This window comes from Danio aesculapii, chromosome 5 (genome assembly GCF_903798145.1).
Source record: "Danio aesculapii chromosome 5, fDanAes4.1, whole genome shotgun sequence".
NCBI lineage: Eukaryota > Metazoa > Chordata > Actinopteri > Cypriniformes > Danionidae > Danio > Danio aesculapii.
In genome coordinates this window covers 41,338,872-41,359,501 of record NC_079439.1, presented here as the reverse complement: position 1 = coordinate 41,359,501, position 20,630 = coordinate 41,338,872, and the positions used below count along the sequence as shown (strand labels likewise).

Genomic DNA, 20,630 nt, shown 5'->3' with positions numbered 1-20,630 from the left:
TCTAATCATTATGAAAAGCTGATACCTTTCTAACTGAAAGGAGATGATGAAATAGACAAGAAATTTTTAAATGTACCAACTAAATTTCCTAAAAAAGCAACAACAAAAACAAAAAAGCCTTTCTTTTTATCTGATTATTGAAAGGATTTCACTTATATGTATTTTGATAATTCAGTTCTATTTTAAAACCAACTTACAGTAACTCAGAAGATTTCTAAATACCAGAGGGAAATAAGTTCAGGTCAAGGATAAGTGGGAGTTGAACTGAAATGGCACTGGTGATTAAATGAGCGGAATTGTTCTCATATTTCAATAAATAGGAAGTACACACACACACACACACACACACACACACACACACACACACACACACACACACACACACTTTTATTTTGCGCAATAACATGTAATGTGCATGGGGCAAATGAATGAGTGAAATTAATGAAAGTAATGTTAAGATTCAGGCACAAAATGCTGTTTAACAAAAACAAACAGGTTAATCTGATAGGTGTGTGTTACCCAACACAGACAGACAGTGTTATGGAGTAACTAGGCAAACATGCCAAAAAATGTAACCCAAGAATCAAAGTCAGAGCAATAAATATAATACACGGACACAGAAAGAAAAAGTACAAAATGAAATTTAGCACAAGATGATGAATATAAGACTGCAGTGCATATTACTGTGTTAAATGACATCACTTATGTACACTGAAAAAGTGAAAAAGAAAAAAAAAAAACATCTGGCAACCAGAAAATCTGAGAATGTATATTTTCTACTCTTTTTTTTCCCAGCAGTGCACCTTTGACAACATAATTTCATTGCATAATTTAATTTAAAACAAAGCAATATTTTACTGGTGCAAGAGTTTCATTCCTGTTATAGAGATACTAACATTTTAAATTTACTAATGTTCTGATATATTTAATTATATTACTGACAAATAGAGGAACGCACACCTGACATGTCAAGGTCAAAACATTTCTCCTGGCGCCCTCTAGTGGTCTTATTTATACATTTCTATGTATGTATTATTTAAAACGATGTCTTAATTTCATTCATTCATTCATTCTCCTTTGGCTTTGTTCCTTTATTCATGGGGTATGCCCTTCCAGCTGCAACCCAGTACTGGGAAACATCCATACACGTCTAAATTTGTAGATTATGACTTTGTACAAACTATAATTATGATGTTCCACGAATCACGATGTACATACACACAATATCACAGTATTGATCAACCATGTTTGTTATCAGATTTTGGCTTAAGGTATATTCATTTTGGAAAAAAAATCTTTTAAATGTCGCATCACATAATCTAAGATGCAGCGTAAATAACACTGTATCTAGAGATATTAAATGTTTTTAATGAATGAAAAAATAACAATGACTGAATTCTTTTGATGTGGATCATTTCTAGACACAGAGACTGTGATTTTGGATAACTATTTGCCCTAAGAATATATAGTATATATTCTATTCTATATATTCAATATATCTATAAAGCTGATATGATCAATAAATCACTGGTAATATATGTTTTTTTATGTTGGGATTGTGGGTAAGATTTTAACAAGCAGTAGCTGACACGACTTATTTCTCCATAGGAATGTTCAAGCTACAGCAATCATATTCATGCTGCATGTGCTTAAGCCCACTTTTTCCAACACTTCCAGGTACACTTCTATAAAATACTGTTTATAAAAGAGCTTTCTGTCACAATGTTTGTGTAAACTTTGTAAAGTCGTGTATTTTCAATCAATATGCATTAAAGCTATAGCAAGTGTTATCATCTCATTGTAGAGTTATCCATAACATAATAAAACATCATTGTAACCTAATCTTGTTAGCTAATAAAGGACCCCTATTAAGTGAAATATGTTCGTTTTTTTGTCTTCTAAAATCCGACTAGGCTACAATGCACTGTAGCAAGCACTTGATCTGTTCTGTTTTCATATGCAATAGAAACCTCCAGCATCTGCATATATTCTGACATTAGTTGAAAACATTCAGTTCAGTAAACTTTCATCTGATTTGGATTTCACCTCCCAACACACACATGCACACATATACCTAACCTGACAATCCAGATGTATACTTAAAAATATTCATCATTCATTCATTTTCTTTTCGGCTTAGTCCCTTTATTAATCAGGGGTCACCAAAGCGGAGTGAACTACCAACTCTTCCAGCACATGTTTTACGCAGCGGAACCCATCACTGGGGGACAACCATACACTCATTCACAACGAACAATTTTGGTTTACCCAATTCACCTATAGCTCATGGACTGTGGGGGAAACCGAAGCACCTGAAGGAAACCCACGCGAACATAGGGAGAACATGCAAACTCTACACAGAAATGCCAACTGACGCAGCTGGGGCTTGAACCAGCGACCTTCTTGCTGTGAGGCGACAGTGCTACCCACTGCGCCACCTTGACACCATTTAAAAATATGTATGAATTAAATAATGTATTTCAATTGTACAGTAGTATTTCAATTTATGTATTTTAAATGCATTGTTGTAGTGATCCAACTCAGGAATGTCATTTGATTTGTAAAAATCTATTTTTCCCTCTTACCAGTGTTTGTCTTTTCAAGCACAAAGTCAGTTTCAACATTTGACTAGGTGTATTAAGGAGTATTGCTGCACAGTTTATTATCAGGTGTTCTGCACATACAGTCTATTATCACATTTCCTTTAGTTTTTTAGTTTTCTTGGGGGAAAAGCCCCCAAATCTAATGCCCACCACGTACATGTTAGCAGTTAGGGCAGAAAATTTAGGCCATTCCCCAAAGAAAACTGAAAAACCAAAGGAAATGTGCAGAGTCCATTCTGTCCTACTTTAAAGATCCACTTGATTCATTTTCTTTTCGGCTTAGTCCTTTTATTAATCTGGGGTCACCACAGCAGAATGAACCGCCAACTTATCCAGCACATGTTTTACCCAGCAGATGCCCTTCCAGCTGCAACCCAACACTAGGAAACATCCATACACACTTATACATTCCAGACAATTTAGCTTACCCAATTCACCTATAGCGCATGTCTTTGGACTGTGAAACCGGAGCACCCGGAAGAAACCCACACGATCACAGAGAGTACATGCAAACTCCACAGAGAATGTTAACTCACCCAGCCGAGGCTCGAACCAGCAACCTTCTTGCTGTGAGGTGATCGTGCTACCCACTGCGCCACCATGACATCCTAAAGATCAAATTACGTCAACATATTTTTATTTAGGTTTATGAGTCATAAAAGATTCAGCTTGATTTGTAGGTGTCAGTTGTTTACTATAATGTAAGCTGAAATGGCTAGCAGCAGGATACAGTTATTTCGTCTCAAAGTTTTTCTTAATTTTTTTTGCTATACTTTAAAATAAAATAAACTGTTTTATTTTATGCGGAAATATTATATATCAACAATATATAAATCAAGTAACCTGTCATGTGATTTAAAATCTTGTATTGAGGTCATACAGTGGAATGTTGCCGCTGTTTCTTTAAATGCTCTCACCCAGCTGATCAGCTACGTCACACCACATGACCCATATTACAATCACATTTTACCCTTTTATTATTTTGACCATTGATTTATGAACAGCACATGATGTGTCAAGTCGTACTGTCCGAAAAGCGTCTCGAAAAGGACTGTATAACGATTTTGTGAGCGGAGTAAAGCGCGAGCGGACGGCGGTGTTGACGCAGAGCGGTCACATGAATTTGAACTGAAGATGGCGGACCAGAGCTCAGGAGCATCGGGACAGCACAGCACTGAAGTTTCTGAAACTTTAGTGTCATCTAACGAATTCCTCAAACCCCACATGAAGGACAGCGACGGACATAAAGTCAACAGTCCCGAGGAGTCGCTTTCTCCGGCCTCGGTGATTTACTTTAAAGAGGCGCTAACTTATAACTCTAGTATACAGTTTACCAAGACGAGCTCCTCTCTTCCTGCACCAGTGCGCTATGAATTCCAGATTGAGAAGATTAACAAGAAAACAAGAAGTGAGTATATGCTATGATCATCTGTTTATGGGTTCATTTGACAGGATTGTGGTGGTTTCTGTTTCACTTGAACGCGCAGTAATGTTTGACATGGGCACTGTGGTTCAATGTCAACAACATTGCACAATGACAGCCACTGCGGCGTTTTAGCGTGTTTACATTTTGCTGTTCAGTCTTTTAAAGAGTCCTCGGTCTCTTCTTTGATAAATCACTTCTAATTAAGTTAATGAGCAAATAGATGACCCACCACTGGCACAAACTGTCATTAGCTTGCAGCGCTCATGTCCATTCGTTGGGTAGTTGAAATTTTTATGATGCCCAGATTTGCAGTCTTTTTTAGGTTGTCACTTGATTTACTGTGTGTTTGTGTTTTAACATTCATGTGTTTCATTTTTAGCTTGCTTTATTAAGAATTTCTATCTTTTGTCTTGTTATAACATTACTTCGATATGTAAAAATACAAATAGTCTACATTATGCAGTGTTTATGAAGTCAGTATTATTGAATGACTTATTGGAGTGGGTGAGATTCTGTGTAGTTTGCATTTCCATAAATCCACATAAGCTGGGGTGTTTTTAATGGTTAAATAGATATGGAAGCAGAATTTGGTATCATTTTTGGTTAGAAAATGTTCTGTTTTTAAAACTCAGAAAATATGTTTTTGTTGTTGTTGTCACTTTCATGGCTTACTGTGAAATACTAGCTACCCCTGGAAAAACTACTGTTTTTATTCCGTTACAAAGTGCTTTTGTGGAGCGTGCTTTTAAATGAAAACATTTGAAGAAAAAACATATTTGGGTGATCTCACAAAAACTGTTTTTTAAAATTTTAAAACAGAAAAAATTAATTTAATTAAAAAAAAGTTCCAGATATTAAAAACAAAGTCTGGAGCATTTGTCAACATGAATGACATTTTTTTTTGTTGAACATTTAGCACAATTTTGAACATCAAATTAAGTCGAAAAAATCTTCTTACTACAACAGTCTGCTTTTTAAAGAAAAGCTAAGAACAAAATAAACATTTAAAGAGACCTTATGCCACCCTAGGTTCACGCTGAATAATTTTAGGATCTGTATGTCCCGTATTTTGAGTTCGGACATGCTGTGAAGAAACGACTGGCAAAGAAGAACTGCCATTTATTAAGGCCCATCACCAGGGCCAGACAGAATCTGTGGGCATTTTTTTGCTATTTTTGCGCAGAATTTTGTAAAGAATTTTTGGATTTGTGCAGAATGATTTAAGGAGTATCATAACTTAAAACTTAATTTATGAATTTAAAAAATAATACATTTGTAACTTTTATTTAATGTTTATAATGCAAATCTAATTAGATCCACTTATTTGGTATGCAAAGCACGTCTCTCATATAATATATCTAAAAGACAGAAAATATTACTTTACAAACTGCATTGTAAATAAATCATATGAACATTTTTATATTAGTCAATAATATTACTGAAATTAATTTAAAAACTGAATAAATATAAATTTATACACATTTAAACAAGTAAATAAACAGACTCAATAATGGGCTAAAAATCTGAGAAAATCTGCGTATTTCAGTGCGCACAGATTCTGTGCGGGCCTACCATCTGGATGCAAAGCATGTCTTTTAAACTTGAACATTATTTTCTGTGAGTGTTTAAAACGCCATCATTCGACATTCTTCTGTGTCAATTAGCAAAGTAAAGAAACAATGTAAAGACATGGCACAAAGCGGTGGGCTTTAGCAAAGTCTTTATTCTGTAGTCTTTGGCTTGGAAAAATACTGGAAAAATGTTAAGAAATGTTATTGTTTATTGTGGGGAATGAGAACATTGCTCATGGACTCATAGTTTTCCTGCTTTTGTTCATTATTTATAGTCATGAGTATTCAGGAAATTATTTGTCCTTTCATGTAAAAAAAATCTATTAAACAATTTATTTGTTTTTATTCAAATTTTTTTTTGTTAATTTGTGTAAATATGTTACAACAAAACACTTATTCAGACATAGACATTGCAGTAATAAGAATTTCAGGAGAAATATCAGCACTATTTTATTATGATTTTCGCAGTGCAGTTTTATTACTGTGCCATCTTTTCAGTGATGCATCTGTAATTATAGAGATCACGTTAATCTGGTATTTTAGAAATACACTACCTTGCAAAAATTTGGGGTCTCAGCTCATTTTAATATGCTGATTTGCTGCCCAAGAAACATTTTTATTGCTTTGTGTAAATGGGTCTGGTGAGCTTTGTTTTGTGATGTGCTTTTTTTTAATAGTAGTCTTTGGACTTTTAATTAAGATTTTTAAATTTAAAAATCCAAACTTTTGAACAGTAGTTAGTTAATGAATTGAATATTGTAATATTCACAATACGCATGGCAGGATCTGCAATGTTGAGTTGAGCCATTGTAATTAACCATGAACCACAGTTCAGAACTCTTTTGTGATTTGTCATTGCAAATTTTAACCAGTGAAAGAGTTTCATTTGGATGTGTTTTTAAGGCCTGTGACCGTAAACATCAAGCTAATTTAAACCATTTGGACACAATAAATTATCAAATTTGCAGCTTTGACAAGGATTATTTAATTCGTTTTTTCACATTTTGATTACTGAATTGCTGTACCATATTACTGTTCGAATCCACAAAGCACTGCCTATTTCATTTATATCTTTGTTGTATTGTATTCATTAATGCTTGTATTTCATTTATTACGTTTTATGCAGGCTACAAAATCATCCCATTCAATGTAAAATTCTTTCCAAATAATTATTTAAATCAACTTTGAAACTAGATTCATATTGCAATGTATGTAGACAAAATATATCGCAATATCATTGTTTTCCAATATTGTGCAATCCTAGTACATACGCAATTTAGGTTCATAAATGGGCTGTTACTTGATTGTTTTCAGTGCTTTTCTTCTGTAAATAATTAATGAGGTTTGCATTATAGATTACTTCTAATATGATATAACCCCATTTGACATCAATGTTTGCATGTGGGGTTCTTTTTTTCAGCGGCTTGAAAAAAAGTCTTTGTGTAAGATAAACGATAGGGAGTTGAAGATTTTAATGAAGAAGTTTATTCAGCTTAGCAGTCTCAAAGTGTACTGCGGTAGCTTGGGTTCAGGGGAGTTGGAAGGAATTCGGAGAATCCTCAGTTTAAACATTTTAAATAGTTTTGGTTTAATCCCCCAAAGTCTCCAAGAAATTAAAACTAACCATAAAATTTTGTTAGTTCACGTTGCTAGTTTTGTGGTGACTAATTAATCTGTGTAAGTCATTAAGGAAAAAAAATAGTTTGCCCTTTTAATCTTCAATTGAAATCTGAAAATGCACTTCCTGTTAGTTTCAGCTAATTTATCAGATGATGTGATTTTGAGATAATGGGCGTGGCTAATGTAATCCCGCCGGTCCTACGCCACCCAACCCTCTCCGAGTTGGTATCGAACTGGCGACCTTCCGCATGGGAGTTGCTTGCTCTACCAAGGAGGATAAAGACCATGGCCTCTAGCATCTGTCACTAGAGCACCTTTAGAGGTCAGAGGAGTGAGGTTTACCTGCACAACACTTACTAGCTGGCCTCCGTTACACTAACGCTGCTGCAACTGTCAGTTTTGACAACTGTCAAGGATGAGTTTTGACAACTGAGGAGGATGAGTTTGTTAGGTTGTAATAACTCTTCTAAAACCCATTTCCTGATCTTTCTGGGTGCACTGCCTAATGTCAATTCAGCCCACAGTAAAAAAATAAGCCACGCCCACTGTTTGCTCATTTAAAACTCTGTTTCTCTAGGGACTTACAAAAAGAATAACAATCGCAGCTTGCGGTTCACAGGAACTTTAATGTAAATTAAGTTCTTCCTTTTATCACAATTGTATCTCAGCTCTGCATGCAAAAAAATAGTTTTGCTGCTTGTTAAAACTACCTGAAACTAATGAGCAGAATCAACACAATTCTTGATTTTTGTTTTTTAAGGGGACAACTTCTTAAATTTGTAAAAACAATTAAGTGAACTGATTGATTTGTGTTGAGACAACATGAGACAGTTGTGTGGAACCCAACATTTTTTACAGTGTGTGTATGTTAATGAAGTTTCAGCACTCCATTGTCTGAGATGCTTCTTTGTGTCCGACATCCATCTCTATTTTAAAGTAGCTCACCATTTCAAGATGTGATCCTCTCAAACAGTGCAGAAACACCAAAACTGTTGGTTCCAATCTTCTCTATAATAATTTTAGCGCATTTGGAAAATGAGCACACACATTCAGCGTGGAGTAGAATCTGGGTCGGGGCAGATTACAGTTTCTTACACTTCTCATTGCTCGACAACACCACCCAAAATTGAGAATGGTTCATATTTGTGACATTAAGTTTTTTTTTTTTTTTTAAACCAACCAGCACAAACTTTCATGTCTATTTCATCCACATTTAAGCACTCATTTAAACATGTTCTCCAGTAAAACCAGCTTCATCAGCACAGCTCAGATTTCTCAATCAATATTTCCTCCATCCTTCACTTTTGCGGCTTGTGGATCGTTGATAACAGCCCCCATCCACCGCCAACATCCCTCGGGCCTCTCGGGACCCGTGTGTGTCCCCCTCCACCATCTGCTCACGTGATTCCCACAATCCTCCTCAGCATCACGGCAGCCATCTTGGTCAACACCCTCCCATCTGCAGCGCTCTCAGCCAATCATGGAAAGCAAGCGGCTGCACTGTGAGGGAGGGAGGGACTGAGAGAAAGAGAGAGAGAGAGACGTCTATGATTGTAGCTCCGCTGAGGCTCACACAGCATCTCAATCCCCTGGCTGTGCTGAGCCAGAAAACACTCAAAGCCATTATTCACAGGCGAGGATTGTAGCTGTCGTTGCTCATTTACAAGACGAGGCTGGTGTTGAGCCCTGGAAGAATAACACCCATTTTTGGCAAGCTTGTCGTGAACTGCTGTTGGATTTTTTTTTTCTCTCCTTCCTTTCGTTTCTCTTGTCTCTCCTTTTTCATTCTTCCTTTGTTTTGGAGTAGACTCTTGCTGTGGATCGGAGAAGACAAAAAAAAAAATCACTCCTCTTCCTTGCACCTGACTCTTCCGGCCATCGTGAGTGTTGTTTTCGTCGCAGCTCCAGCTATCAGCTGAGTCACCATGTCTGATCTGACGCCCCAGAGCGAAGCCCCCACCCCCACCACTGACAAGATCACACAGGCTGCCAGGGAGACCATCTACCTATGCAACTTCCGCGTGTCGGTGGATGGCGAGTGGCTGTGCCTGCGAGAGCTCAACGACATCTCGCTCACGCCAGATCCAGAGCCGGCTCATGAAGGTAGGAGCTCACAGCATCACTAGGCCTCCATGGCTGTTTTGGTGCTGGGCGGTGCTGGCCCAGCCTTCCACCATCACGCTCTCAGCTGTCCCTTCAGGCCTGCCTGGAAATGTAGTTTTTATTGCTCAACTGTTTGTACGTGTGAAGGTTTTTTACCATGCACTGAAGGATATGAGAGAAGCGTTTCAAATGAGGTCTTGCAGCTTTATTTAAATTTCATCACTGTCACATGGAATAAATTAAGCAGATGCTTCAGAATGAAAGTCATCCCTGTGTGAAAGTAAAAACAAAAATGGCAAACTGTAACTCTTGACTGTGACTTTTAGTTTCATTGGTTGTAATGCACTTAGTTTCGTAAAGGTGAATTTAAAATCAATAAATGTAGATGTTAGTTTTAAGGATATTTATAAGTTAAATTTATAAGAGTGCTCCAAAACAGTGACAAATTAGCATTTAGAAAAATATAAAAGTGATAGAAACATCCAAAGCTTGCCGTTTGGCGCTTTTGCCTATATTCTTATCAAATCCTGACGAATGAAATGCTCTCTAGTATCTGACATACCCTGACACATGTGAAATATGCAAATAAATGCACATTTTAAAACACTTCACTGGACCTTTAAGTAAAAAAGGCCTGTCCTCACCAAAAAGCTGTATCTGTAGATATGTCAAACATATTTTGTTCCTATATTAAGTACAGTTTGCACATAATAATTAATAATTAATAAATAATTTATAATTCTCATTTGTTTTGTTCTTATTGTCTGTCAGTGTTTTGGGGTTTCTTTAGATGGAACAATTTTCTGAAAGGGATTCCCATGATTTCATTCCTCTGTTTTTGAGGCGTTCGATGAGCATGATTCATAGAATTATAATGGTCATTAAAACTTTATAGGATTTTGTAGTGAATAGTTTTGTTTGAATAGTAAAACGCTGCAAGAAAGGTGTGGGCATCCTAAAGAAACTCAAATGAGTCGAGGGGAAGGTAAAATTATGTAACAAATAAGAAAAAACATTGTCTGCACATTGAGAATTATTTATGTTTTGTTTTTAAAGTACACTAGTGCAACGTTTCACCTTGAAATAATGCGAGTTTCTTTTGGATATGCATCTTTTTGCTGTTTGCACTAAGGACAATAATAGTAACAATAACTAAATATACAATTTTATTAGTCATTCTGATCCACATTACACCTACAATAATTTGTGTGAATTGTCCTTGACATAATTAAAATGTTTGCTGTTTTTAATAAAAAGAAAATATATTTAGGAGGTTTTATTATATTTTCTATATCCATCTATCCATCCATCCATCCATCCATCAGGCATGGGACGATAACCCTTTTCAAGGTATACTGTGGTTTGGAAAAGTCAAGGTTTTAAAACAGACAAAATTTTCTGCTTTACTGTTCCTGCGGTATATGTAAGATATTTAAGTTTTGTCTTAAGTTTTTTAGGACAACAGTATCTCCAGCAGAAAAAATATCCAAAAATACCATTTATATTGTAAAGAACACTGTAACCAATGAAGACAGCAGAAGTCAATGATTTATTTGAATTATTTAGCCTGACATATTTACTGCTCCAATATATTTTAATATATTGTGTTAAAAGGAATTTATTATTATAATTTTTTTTACCCAGACATTTAAAAAGAATATCTTTTAAAGCAGTATTCACAATACTGTAAAACTGAAACCGTGATATTTTTATCCAAGGTTATCAAACAGTCACAATCTTATACCCATCCATCCATCCATCCATCCATCCATCCATCCATCCATCCATCCATCCATCCATCCATCCATCCATCCATCCATCCATCCATCCATCCATCCATCCATCCATCCATCCATCCATCCATCCATCCATCCATCCATCCATCCATCCATCCATCCATCCATCCATCCATCCATCCATCCATCCATCCATCCATCCATCCATCCATCCATCCATCCATCCATCCATCCATCCATCCATCCATCCATCCATCCATCCATCCATCCATCCATCCATCCATCCCTTTTTAATAATCCACAGATTTGTTTTTTCAAGCATAGAGTTAAGCCTAGTGCTCATGTTTTTGTGCAAACCATGTTCAATACAGAAGAATCACAGATTTTTGTGTAAAACTTTCAAAGAGGATGTCAGAGGATGTCAGAAAATGCAGTCATGCGAATGCAATGCGATTGCAAGGGAGATAGGCCTGAGATTCCTTATCAATCAAATGTCTTGAGGGGGTGCGATCGATAAGTAAAGAAAGAAAGCGATAGATGTAGCCAGAATCCACATGTTAAGACTAAGAACAACAGTTATTTAAGTCTAATGTATTTTCTCTTCTTCAGTCAAACAGGAAACAGGCTTGTAGCAAGACCAGGAATAGAAGATGTTATCTGATATAGTCTGTTTGCAGAGTTCTCCTTTAAGATAATTATAAACTTCAGAAGTAGTAGTTTGTTAGTCATAGACATTTATTTACATGGATTGCATCACATTTGAACTGTTTGACCTATTTGTCTTTTCACATTCACATTGCAGTAAAAATCTACTTTTAAAGAGTAACTTTGTCCACCAGGTTTCATAGAAGTTATGCCCGTCTCTTTTCTTAGCGATCTCTCCGGTATTTCCTTTAGAGGTGGTTTACATAAATAGGATATATCTGTTAATATTGGTTAGTTGCCATTTTACCTTGTTCTGTTTCACTGCATGCAGACGTTCTATCTTTGTAATGTGTTTGTTGTTTTCTGCCTCATTAAGTATCATGTTTTATTTGATTTCCTCCTTTCCCCCAACAGCCAAGCAATTTAGAAAATCTCAGTGAAACGGTTCACCCAAAACAGAAAATTGTCACTATTTAGTCTCCTTGTGTGTTGTTCCAGACCTCTATGACTTTCTTTGGGATAACACAAACAAATGTTGACTTGACTTCTACGGGGAGAAAAACTGAGAAATTCCTCAGTCAATTTTGTTTTTCAGAAGAAAATAAAAGTCACACAGGTTTGGAACAACTCCTGTATTTCTTTCCTTCTCTATATCTGTGTTTTCTTTCTTTCTCTATTTCTTTCTACATTTCCTCCTGTATGTGTCTGTTTGTCTGCCTTTTGTCTTTCTTCTGTTTCTCTTTCTTTCTGTATTTTTTTACTCCACTATTATTTCTCATTCTTTAGGTAAAGAAGAAAAACTGTATTCTTTCGTTAGGCCTTGTGTCTAATAAATTGGTGTAAAAATATTGGGAGTAGTCAGCATTTTCCGAGGTCCTTCATCTACTTTAAGCCCTGGTCAGATCACACGATTTTGTCACAATTTCCTTGACATAGGGTGTTGTGGGGAGTCGTAAACGACAAATGGGCGTTGTGACACTAGATTCAATCGTGTAATGTTGCTTTGTTCATGACAACCAATACCATGTCTGCATCGCCTCACGACACTATCGCAGAAAGTTTAGCATGTTTAATTTTTTCCCCGATCTTCACAACGAGTTCCGTCACGTGGGTGACACTGGACAATAGGAGCACAGAATTTCTCAGTTATATCTGCGGGTACTGCCGTTAATCCGTGGGTCAGGTAATCAAAAAATTGGCTGCATATTTACTTATGGGTGAGTCTCGGGTGGATAAGATCAATCATTGGTTATGCAAACTACTTTCTCTAAAATATTAAAGTATTTTAAGCTATTTTGTTTGACAGACTGGCTCAAATATGCAGACATCTCTGTTCTCACAATGAGTTTGAGTTCTCTCAACCTTCCAACCAAGTTCGTTTTTCCGAGGTAATCTGGAAACACGTTCAGTGCTACTAATACATTGTAAAAGCATTACCTGCTTATTCAAATTACATGATTAAACTAATTAAATTGAAACTCACCGGCAATTGATGATTTTGTCATTAACAGTGAAAACAGTTTAATATAAGTTTCTCTGAAACTGAATATTTCACTTTAATTTTATTTAGGCTAGATTTAATTTTATTTAACAAACCAGTTTGTGTTTTGGCACTGAAGCTTATATCTTGTTTTGAAGCACTTCACCTCAGATGTTATTCTTGTTTATTTAGTAGATAACGTTACCAATACCAAACTAAATTCGTTTCAAAAAAGAAAAATTTTCCAAGAAAAATATGCAAATAATTTTTTTGTTTGTGCCCGTCCACTACTCAACTGTGTGGGTGGATGATTTGGTTTGTTTACTGGAAAATAAGGATTGAATTAATGTTTCACTGTAATTGTTGTATTACAAACTTCTGTCATATATTTGAAACATTTTTTATATGTCATTATTTTGTCTTGAGCATCTGATTTTTCCTTGGTGCTGATGTGCTTTCATTTTCTCCGTCTCACTCGAGGCAAGTTCAGGCAAGGGTGTTTAATAACCAACCCATGGCTGGATAATGTACCTTTTAGATTTAAAAGAAAATATCTTAATATTAAAAGAAATATACTTATGCTCCTATTAATGTCATAACGAAAGCCCTTAAATAATGTTGCCTAGTTGTCAGCAAGCATCAGTGTTTATTGAGATTGACATATTTTAAAAAACATTGAAATTAATAAGATAAGAAATATTGTTATAGCAACATATGTGACTGCTTTGGGAAATAAAGCTCATTGTAGACGTCACGGGATGATTGATGGTGAAGGAACATATAGCCTGGCACGTTTTTTACCCTCGAAAAGTCAAGATTTTATCAAGACAAAATCGCTAAATCTGACATAGTGACTTTCGTAACCGACAATAAAAACCATGTGATCTGACCGGGGCTAAAGTCAAAAAACGTCATAGTAGCTGTCTTCCAACACATAATTATAATTAGCTTTTAAGGACTATTGACACTCAGGCTGCTATTTTTAGATTCTCTTCTAGTGCTTCTGAAGACGTTCACTAGGAGAAATATATGTGCTAATATTAAACCGTGTGCGAGAACGAGCTTGGCTTTGTAGAATCACGTTCCTACAACATAATGCGTGTTCCCTCTTGTTGTTGCTTTGGTTTACTCCCATGATGTGCATGACCCAATCCTTTTCTGCTTTTTTTTTCTGTTTTTCATTGCCTTTTGCAAAGACTCATGGGAGGATTTCACAGATTTGGTGGAGCAAATGCAAATGCTTGATGAGTTTAAAGGTGCGTATGGTGGCATCATTCACCCCAGTCCACCTCATCCCTTCCTCGGGCACCATCCTAAAACCACAGCAGGTGTAGCTGCTTGGCCTTGTCTTTACCGAATCAGCCTCCCTGAATGGCACGTTCACAGCACAGCTTCCAGAGCTTTTCCTCCTGTTTTCATGTTGATTTCTTTATGCTGTCTTTGTCCATCATTATAATGACCCTACCTTTTTTTTTTAATTTTTCTTTTTGCTAGCTCTCTTTATTGCTAGCAAAATATCTGGCGACTCATTTGGGTGCATTGTTCTTGTCTGGCTTGTTTTTTTTGGCTGTCTCACTGCCCCACCTCATTCTCTGGCTTGTTTATTGCATGATTTTACCAGTGTTTCATGCCCATGGTTAAAATTATTTGGATTTAGGCCTGTCATTTAGAGAATTTTCTATAATACAGAGAAAACATCTGTGTCCTTATAGAGTCTGACTTTGTTTTGTGTAGTTTGATTATCCTTTGCATAGGCTTGACTCAGTCTTTGCCATGTAAAGCTTCACCTTTAGGTTTTTAATAGCTGGTGAAACCTACAGCGTCTGTTGGACTTCCTGTACTTTTGAAAGTCTTGGAACATCATAGTTTTTGTTGTTGCAGTGATTTAAGATGATTGTATGAGGAATAGTTATTTAAAATAAGAGCTAAAATAACAATACTTAATCTGACATCTTTTATAAAAAAAAATGAAGTCAATATGCTGTGAAAAATGACCCTCCTGGAAAATTTGTCAAAAAATTGTTTTATACATTTATAATTTTTTATTTTCCAGAATTTATATAAACCATTTGTACAAAGTCAGATGAAGGGATTTTAAAGTAAAAAGGTTTATAGCCTTTTCCTTTAGTGTTCTCCTTTATATTCTCTTTTAAATTATTTTCCCTCAGTGCTCTCCTAAAAAGCGTCATCGCTATTGGCTAACAGACATGGATTGAAAGACTTGATAAAATGATTAGATTACTGTGGGAGTGTTTTGAATCAGGGTGAGGCCTGAGAACTACAGCTTAAAATTCAATTCAGTAAAAATTTATTTACTGTACTTCATGCAATTTGTCTTGCATTCATTGTTAGGTTGCATTGTATTTTCCTTAAAACAATCATCTCTTTTGTCACTTTTATCCGAAACATGGTTTAGATGTTGGGAAGAAATCTGTTCACATCTTCTGTTTGATCAATTCAAAACTGAATTTCTTGAGTATTTATTTGGTGGAGTATTTGGCAATGTAGCCAGGGTCAGTGGGATTGCTCCTTAAGTCTTTTTTCTTTTCTTTTTTAAAAAGAACTTCAGTCAAACCCCTCATATTCTGCTTACATTGTTATCATTTATGTTCAGGACATGTAACATTGAGAGAATTTTATCATGTATAACATGATGTTTTACTTCATGTTTGAATTTCTGCTTCACTCTAGATCCCAAGGACCCCATTGCCATTGAGAGGCTTAACCTGATGAACATGGCTAAACTTAGCATCAAAGGCTTGATCGAGTCTGCACTGAACCTGGGCCGCACACTGGACTCAGACTATGCCCCGTTGCAGCAGTTTTTTGTTGTCATGGAGCACTGCCTGAAACACGGACTAAAAAGTAAGCATAGCGAATCATGTTTTAAACTCCAGCATGTTCATTACATAAAAATAGTGTGTTCATTTGGTCATTAATTTTGATTATTACAGATTACACAGTACTTTGGTATGTTGCATGTACCATTTGTAATCATGTATGTATAGTGTGCCAGAGTTTTTATTTATTTTTTGCATTGCATTGGAAAATTAATTTACAGTGCTACCACTATTTAAAGGAACACTCCACTTTTTTTTTGTTTTGAAAATGTGCTAATTCTACAACCATGTGTCAAGTTAAAGAACGAACCGAAATAACATAATTTCTTACAAAATCCTTTTGCGTTTATTTTGGCAGTTTAAAACATCTCACAAAAGTAAACTTGTGGTGAAGTTCATTTTGACTCCTAAAAACATTTGAGCTACCATTGCTCTGTGACTATTTCCCAATCGGTGGTTGTGTTCTGGAACTCCACCTTTGACCTGAACATTTTTTTGATTCCATGAGGATCAGATTGGAGAACAGCATCCAAAGAAACAACACCACCAATAAACTGGAGGGTTGAGATGCAGAGCTGGTACGGATGTATCCGCACCTGTATGATTGCAAGGCTCTTGATGGATCTCACAGACGTGGAAGAGAAGCTAACCTTATCACACTACATCTTTTACTATTTTTTTGTCTGTCCTCAGCAAATAGAGAATGATCTGATGCTGTTGGTAGAGAAGGCTGTTTGCCAAATATTTTTAAAACTGTTCTTCTGTCACAGTCCACATTGACCTTCTTGACATGTTTACAACCCTGCCTACTGCAGCACAAGGCTGTCGGAAGGTTTGAAAACACTGTCTAAAAACCATCACTCTGCATTTTCATACTCCTCTTTGCCCTCAAACGAAGAACAAAAAAGAACTTTGTTTGAAGTATACTGGGGCCTTTAAACATCCATTCAGATAAAGGAAGCCAAAAAACATCTATCCAGATGAGATCTGGGTCTGTTGGGAGCACTTTTTACATTAGCATAGATCATTGGATTGGGTTAGACCATTAGCATCTTGCTCAAAAATGACCAAAGAGTTTCAACAGTTTTAATGCTTTTTATAATCTATTTGATGCTTCTGTAGTTACATCATGCTCTAAGACTAACAGTAAATGAACAGTTGGGGTTTTCTAACCTAATATATCTAGGACAATACTCTAATTCAACAGTCAAGTAATAATCAAGCAAATTTATTGCAGTACCATGGCTGCAGCAGGTGCAGTGATTTTACGCAAGCAGGTGGTCACATTGGAAGTTACCTAGTTGGTGACTGTTTTCAGGCTCTACGTAACAAATTCATTGCACCTACTGCAGCTATGGTAAGGCAGAAATATTCCTTGATTATGAGAGCATAATTCCTAGAATGAGAGTGTAGTTCCTAGTCATGTTGTCCTACAAAATAGCAACCTTTTATTTTCCATCAGTGCAATTAGAGAATAGGCAAGTTTTAAATAGGAACATTATTGAAACCATTTGGTGATTATTGAGCGACATGCCAATGGTCTAATCTGATTCAGTGATTTATGCTGAAAGTGCTCATGCTAGACCTGGAAATTGGCAGAATGGATTCAAAAATGGTTAAACTGGGAAACACTCATACACTCTCATTCACACATACACTACGGCCAATTTAGCTTATTAAATTCACATATATCGCATGTCTTTGGACTGTGGGTGAAACCGGAGCACCCGGGGGAAACCCATGCAAATACAGGGAGAACATGCAGACTCCACACAGAAATGCCAACTGACCCAGCTGGAGCTCGAACCAGTGACCTTCTCGCCTCGATTGTGCTACCCACTGTGCCACCATGACGCCCTCTACAATTTTAATTTTTCAATTTTTACATTTTAGGTAAGAAAACGTTCCTTGGCCAAAATAAGTCATTTTGGGGTCCTTTGGAGCTTGTAGAAAAGTTGACTCCAGAAGCTGGTGAGATCACAGCCAGTGTCAAAGACCTTCCTGGGCTTAAGTAAGAAAATGTTTTTAATCTGAACGTAGCAATTATTTCATGCTTGCTGTTTATCAGACTAAAAACTGGTGGTTATTTTCTTTCTCAGAACCCCATTAGGAAGAGGCAGAGCATGGCTTCGTCTGGCTTTGATGCAGAAGAAGCTCTCGGATTACATGAAGACCATCATTAACCGAAAAGATCTGCTCAGGTACAGTTCCTGATTTTTAATGATATTTTATCATGTTTTTTAAACATTATTTTACCTCTCGCATATTGTGTAATATCCAGAAAATGCTAGCACAACATCCCTGTCCTCAGGTCTTTACACTGGCTCCCAGTTACTTTCAGAATAGATTTTAAAGTATTATTACTTGTCTTTAAATCAATAATAAACCTCAATACATTACAGATATGCTCACTGAATACAAACCTAATAGATCACTCAGATCATTAGGATCAAGTTAATGAGAAGTTCCAAGGGTTCAGTCAAAGCAGGGTGAATCAGCCTTCGACTATTACACCCCCTGCTGCTGGAATCAGCTTCCAGAAATGATCAGATATGCTCCAACAATAGGCACATTCAAATCAGGACTGAAAACACATCTGTTTAGCTGTGCCTTTCCTGAATGATCATTGTGTTATGTACGACAGATCACACTATATTATGTCTTTGTTTTCTTTTTCATTAATTTAAAACCTGTTTTAATACATTTGAATCTGTTTTTAATGTTACGACCCTGTCTTCCTATTTCTTAGCTTTTGGTGACCTTGCAGTGTGACATCACAGTTAATTAATTTATGGGTGGAGGATGTACAGTTGAAGTCAGAATTATTAGCCCCCCTTTAAATTTCTTTTTCTTTTTTTTTTTAAGTATCTCCCAAATAATGTTTAACAGAGCAAGGAAATTTTCACAGTATGTCTGATAATATTTTTTCTTGTGGAGAAAGTCTTATTTGTTTTATTTTGGCTAGAATAAAAGCTTTTTAAAAGTAAAAGTAAAGTTTTTTTATGAAAAGTTTTAAGGTCAAAATTATTAGCCCCTTCAAGCTATTTTTTTTCCCACTGTCTACAGAACAAACCATCATTATTCAATAACTTAAAAGAGTTCAGTTATAAGTTACTATTATGTTTAGAAATGTGTTGAAAAAATCTTGTTTTGTTTGTTTTGTTTTGCCGTCTTATGTTTGTGTGTTATAGAGCGTTGTATATTGTTAAGAGAATTTCAGTTGATTTCTTATTTATTTTAAATCCTAGACAGTTTGTTATATTTGTTATTCCCTTCAATAAATGTTTATTTCATTATGTGCCTTTTTATGAATCTGATCTTTTTTTATGGTACGGTCGGTAGCGAGCTGGCCGTATCATAAATTGGGTGGCTCATTTTAAACTCTTCTAATTGTTTTTATTTTCTTGTTTCGTTTATTCTTGTTTATGCAAAGCACTTTGGCTTATCATTGTGTATGAAATGTGCTATATAAATAAACTTGCCTTGCATTATCTTGCCTAATATAGCTGTTTGTATATGTAAAATGTCCCTGGTGTTCATGCAAACCAGTTATGAACATTGCTTAGAACATTTTGTAATGGCACTTTAATATAAACTCTGTAATTATGGTTGTGTGTACCAGATTTGCCAACGTTTTATGTTTACTATTGTTGTTGTTTTTCCTCAGTGAATTCTACGAGCCCAATGCCCTCATGATGGAGGAGGAAGGAGCTGTGATTGCTGGGCTGTTGGTGGGCCTGAATGTCATTGATGCTAACTTGTGTATGAAGGGAGAAGATTTAGACTCGCAGGTATTTGATACTTTCTTTTTACTCTACTGGAGCAATGGAGGACAACAGATGATTGTGTAGAGCATTATCTTTATTGCATTGTCCTTCTCCCAAAATGCCAAAAAGTAATTTTATTAGTTTTTTACAGTGTACTAAGATCTCCTCTCACTTATTAGGTTGGGGTCATCGATTTTTCTATGTACCTGAAAGACGGCGCACACAGCAGCAAAAGCACAGAGGGGTGAGTTCATTTTTTCACTTCCTCAATTATACTAGTTGTTTTAATCTGACAGGTTTCGTGAAAATCTCAATACTTCCTCTAAAGTAAGTCTTTGCTTGCAGGGATGGACAGATCACAGCTATTCTTGACCAGAAGAATTATGTGGAGGAACTGAACAGACATTTAAGGTGCGGTGGGTTTACCCTTGTGGGTGTATTCACTGCTCATTTGGAAAGCATTGTCACATTGTCTTTCTAAATTCCTCTTTCACAGTGCATCAGTGAATAATCTTCAAGCCAAAGTGGATGCGCTGGAAAAGTCTAACACAAAACTCACAGAGGAGGTGGGTAAGAATAGTTGGTTGATGGACTGATTAAGTTGTGGGAAATAAGTGTGTGGGAAACGATATGTTTTAATAAATGATCTCCAAAGTTGCAGAATTCACATCACATATTCAAGAACAGAAGTTTGCTCTTGATTACTCTTTGGTGTTTGTAAGAATTTCGAATCAAAGGGACAGTCTCACTCACTATTTACTCACCCTTGTGTGCTTTCAAACCTTTATGAGTTTCTTTCCTACATTGTACACATAATAATGCATTTTAGGAAAGCTGAA

General features: G+C 36.1%; 1 protein-coding gene across 4 annotated transcripts in view; it reads left to right on the top strand.

Annotated features, from left to right (window-relative positions):
* Window positions 1-3,551: 3,551 nt before the first annotated feature.
* Window positions 3,552-20,630, top strand: part of rufy3 (RUN and FYVE domain containing 3) — a 32,884-nt gene continuing 15,805 nt past the window's right edge. The window contains exons 1-8 of one of the 4 annotated variants that reach the window (XM_056458205.1): window positions 3,552-4,011; window positions 15,876-16,049; window positions 17,918-18,035; window positions 18,124-18,225; window positions 19,692-19,815; window positions 19,971-20,035; window positions 20,137-20,202; window positions 20,288-20,357. In XM_056458205.1, coding sequence (XP_056314180.1) covers window positions 3,738-4,011; window positions 15,876-16,049; window positions 17,918-18,035; window positions 18,124-18,225; window positions 19,692-19,815; window positions 19,971-20,035; window positions 20,137-20,202; window positions 20,288-20,357 — 993 coding nt within the window. In that variant the 5' untranslated portion in view covers window positions 3,552-3,737. Of the gene's footprint in view, window positions 4,012-8,686; window positions 9,324-15,875; window positions 16,050-17,917; window positions 18,036-18,123; window positions 18,226-19,691; window positions 19,816-19,970; window positions 20,036-20,136; window positions 20,203-20,287; window positions 20,358-20,630 lie in introns of those variants that run through there. The other 3 variants (XM_056458203.1, XM_056458206.1, XM_056458204.1) reach the window with 3 other exon arrangements.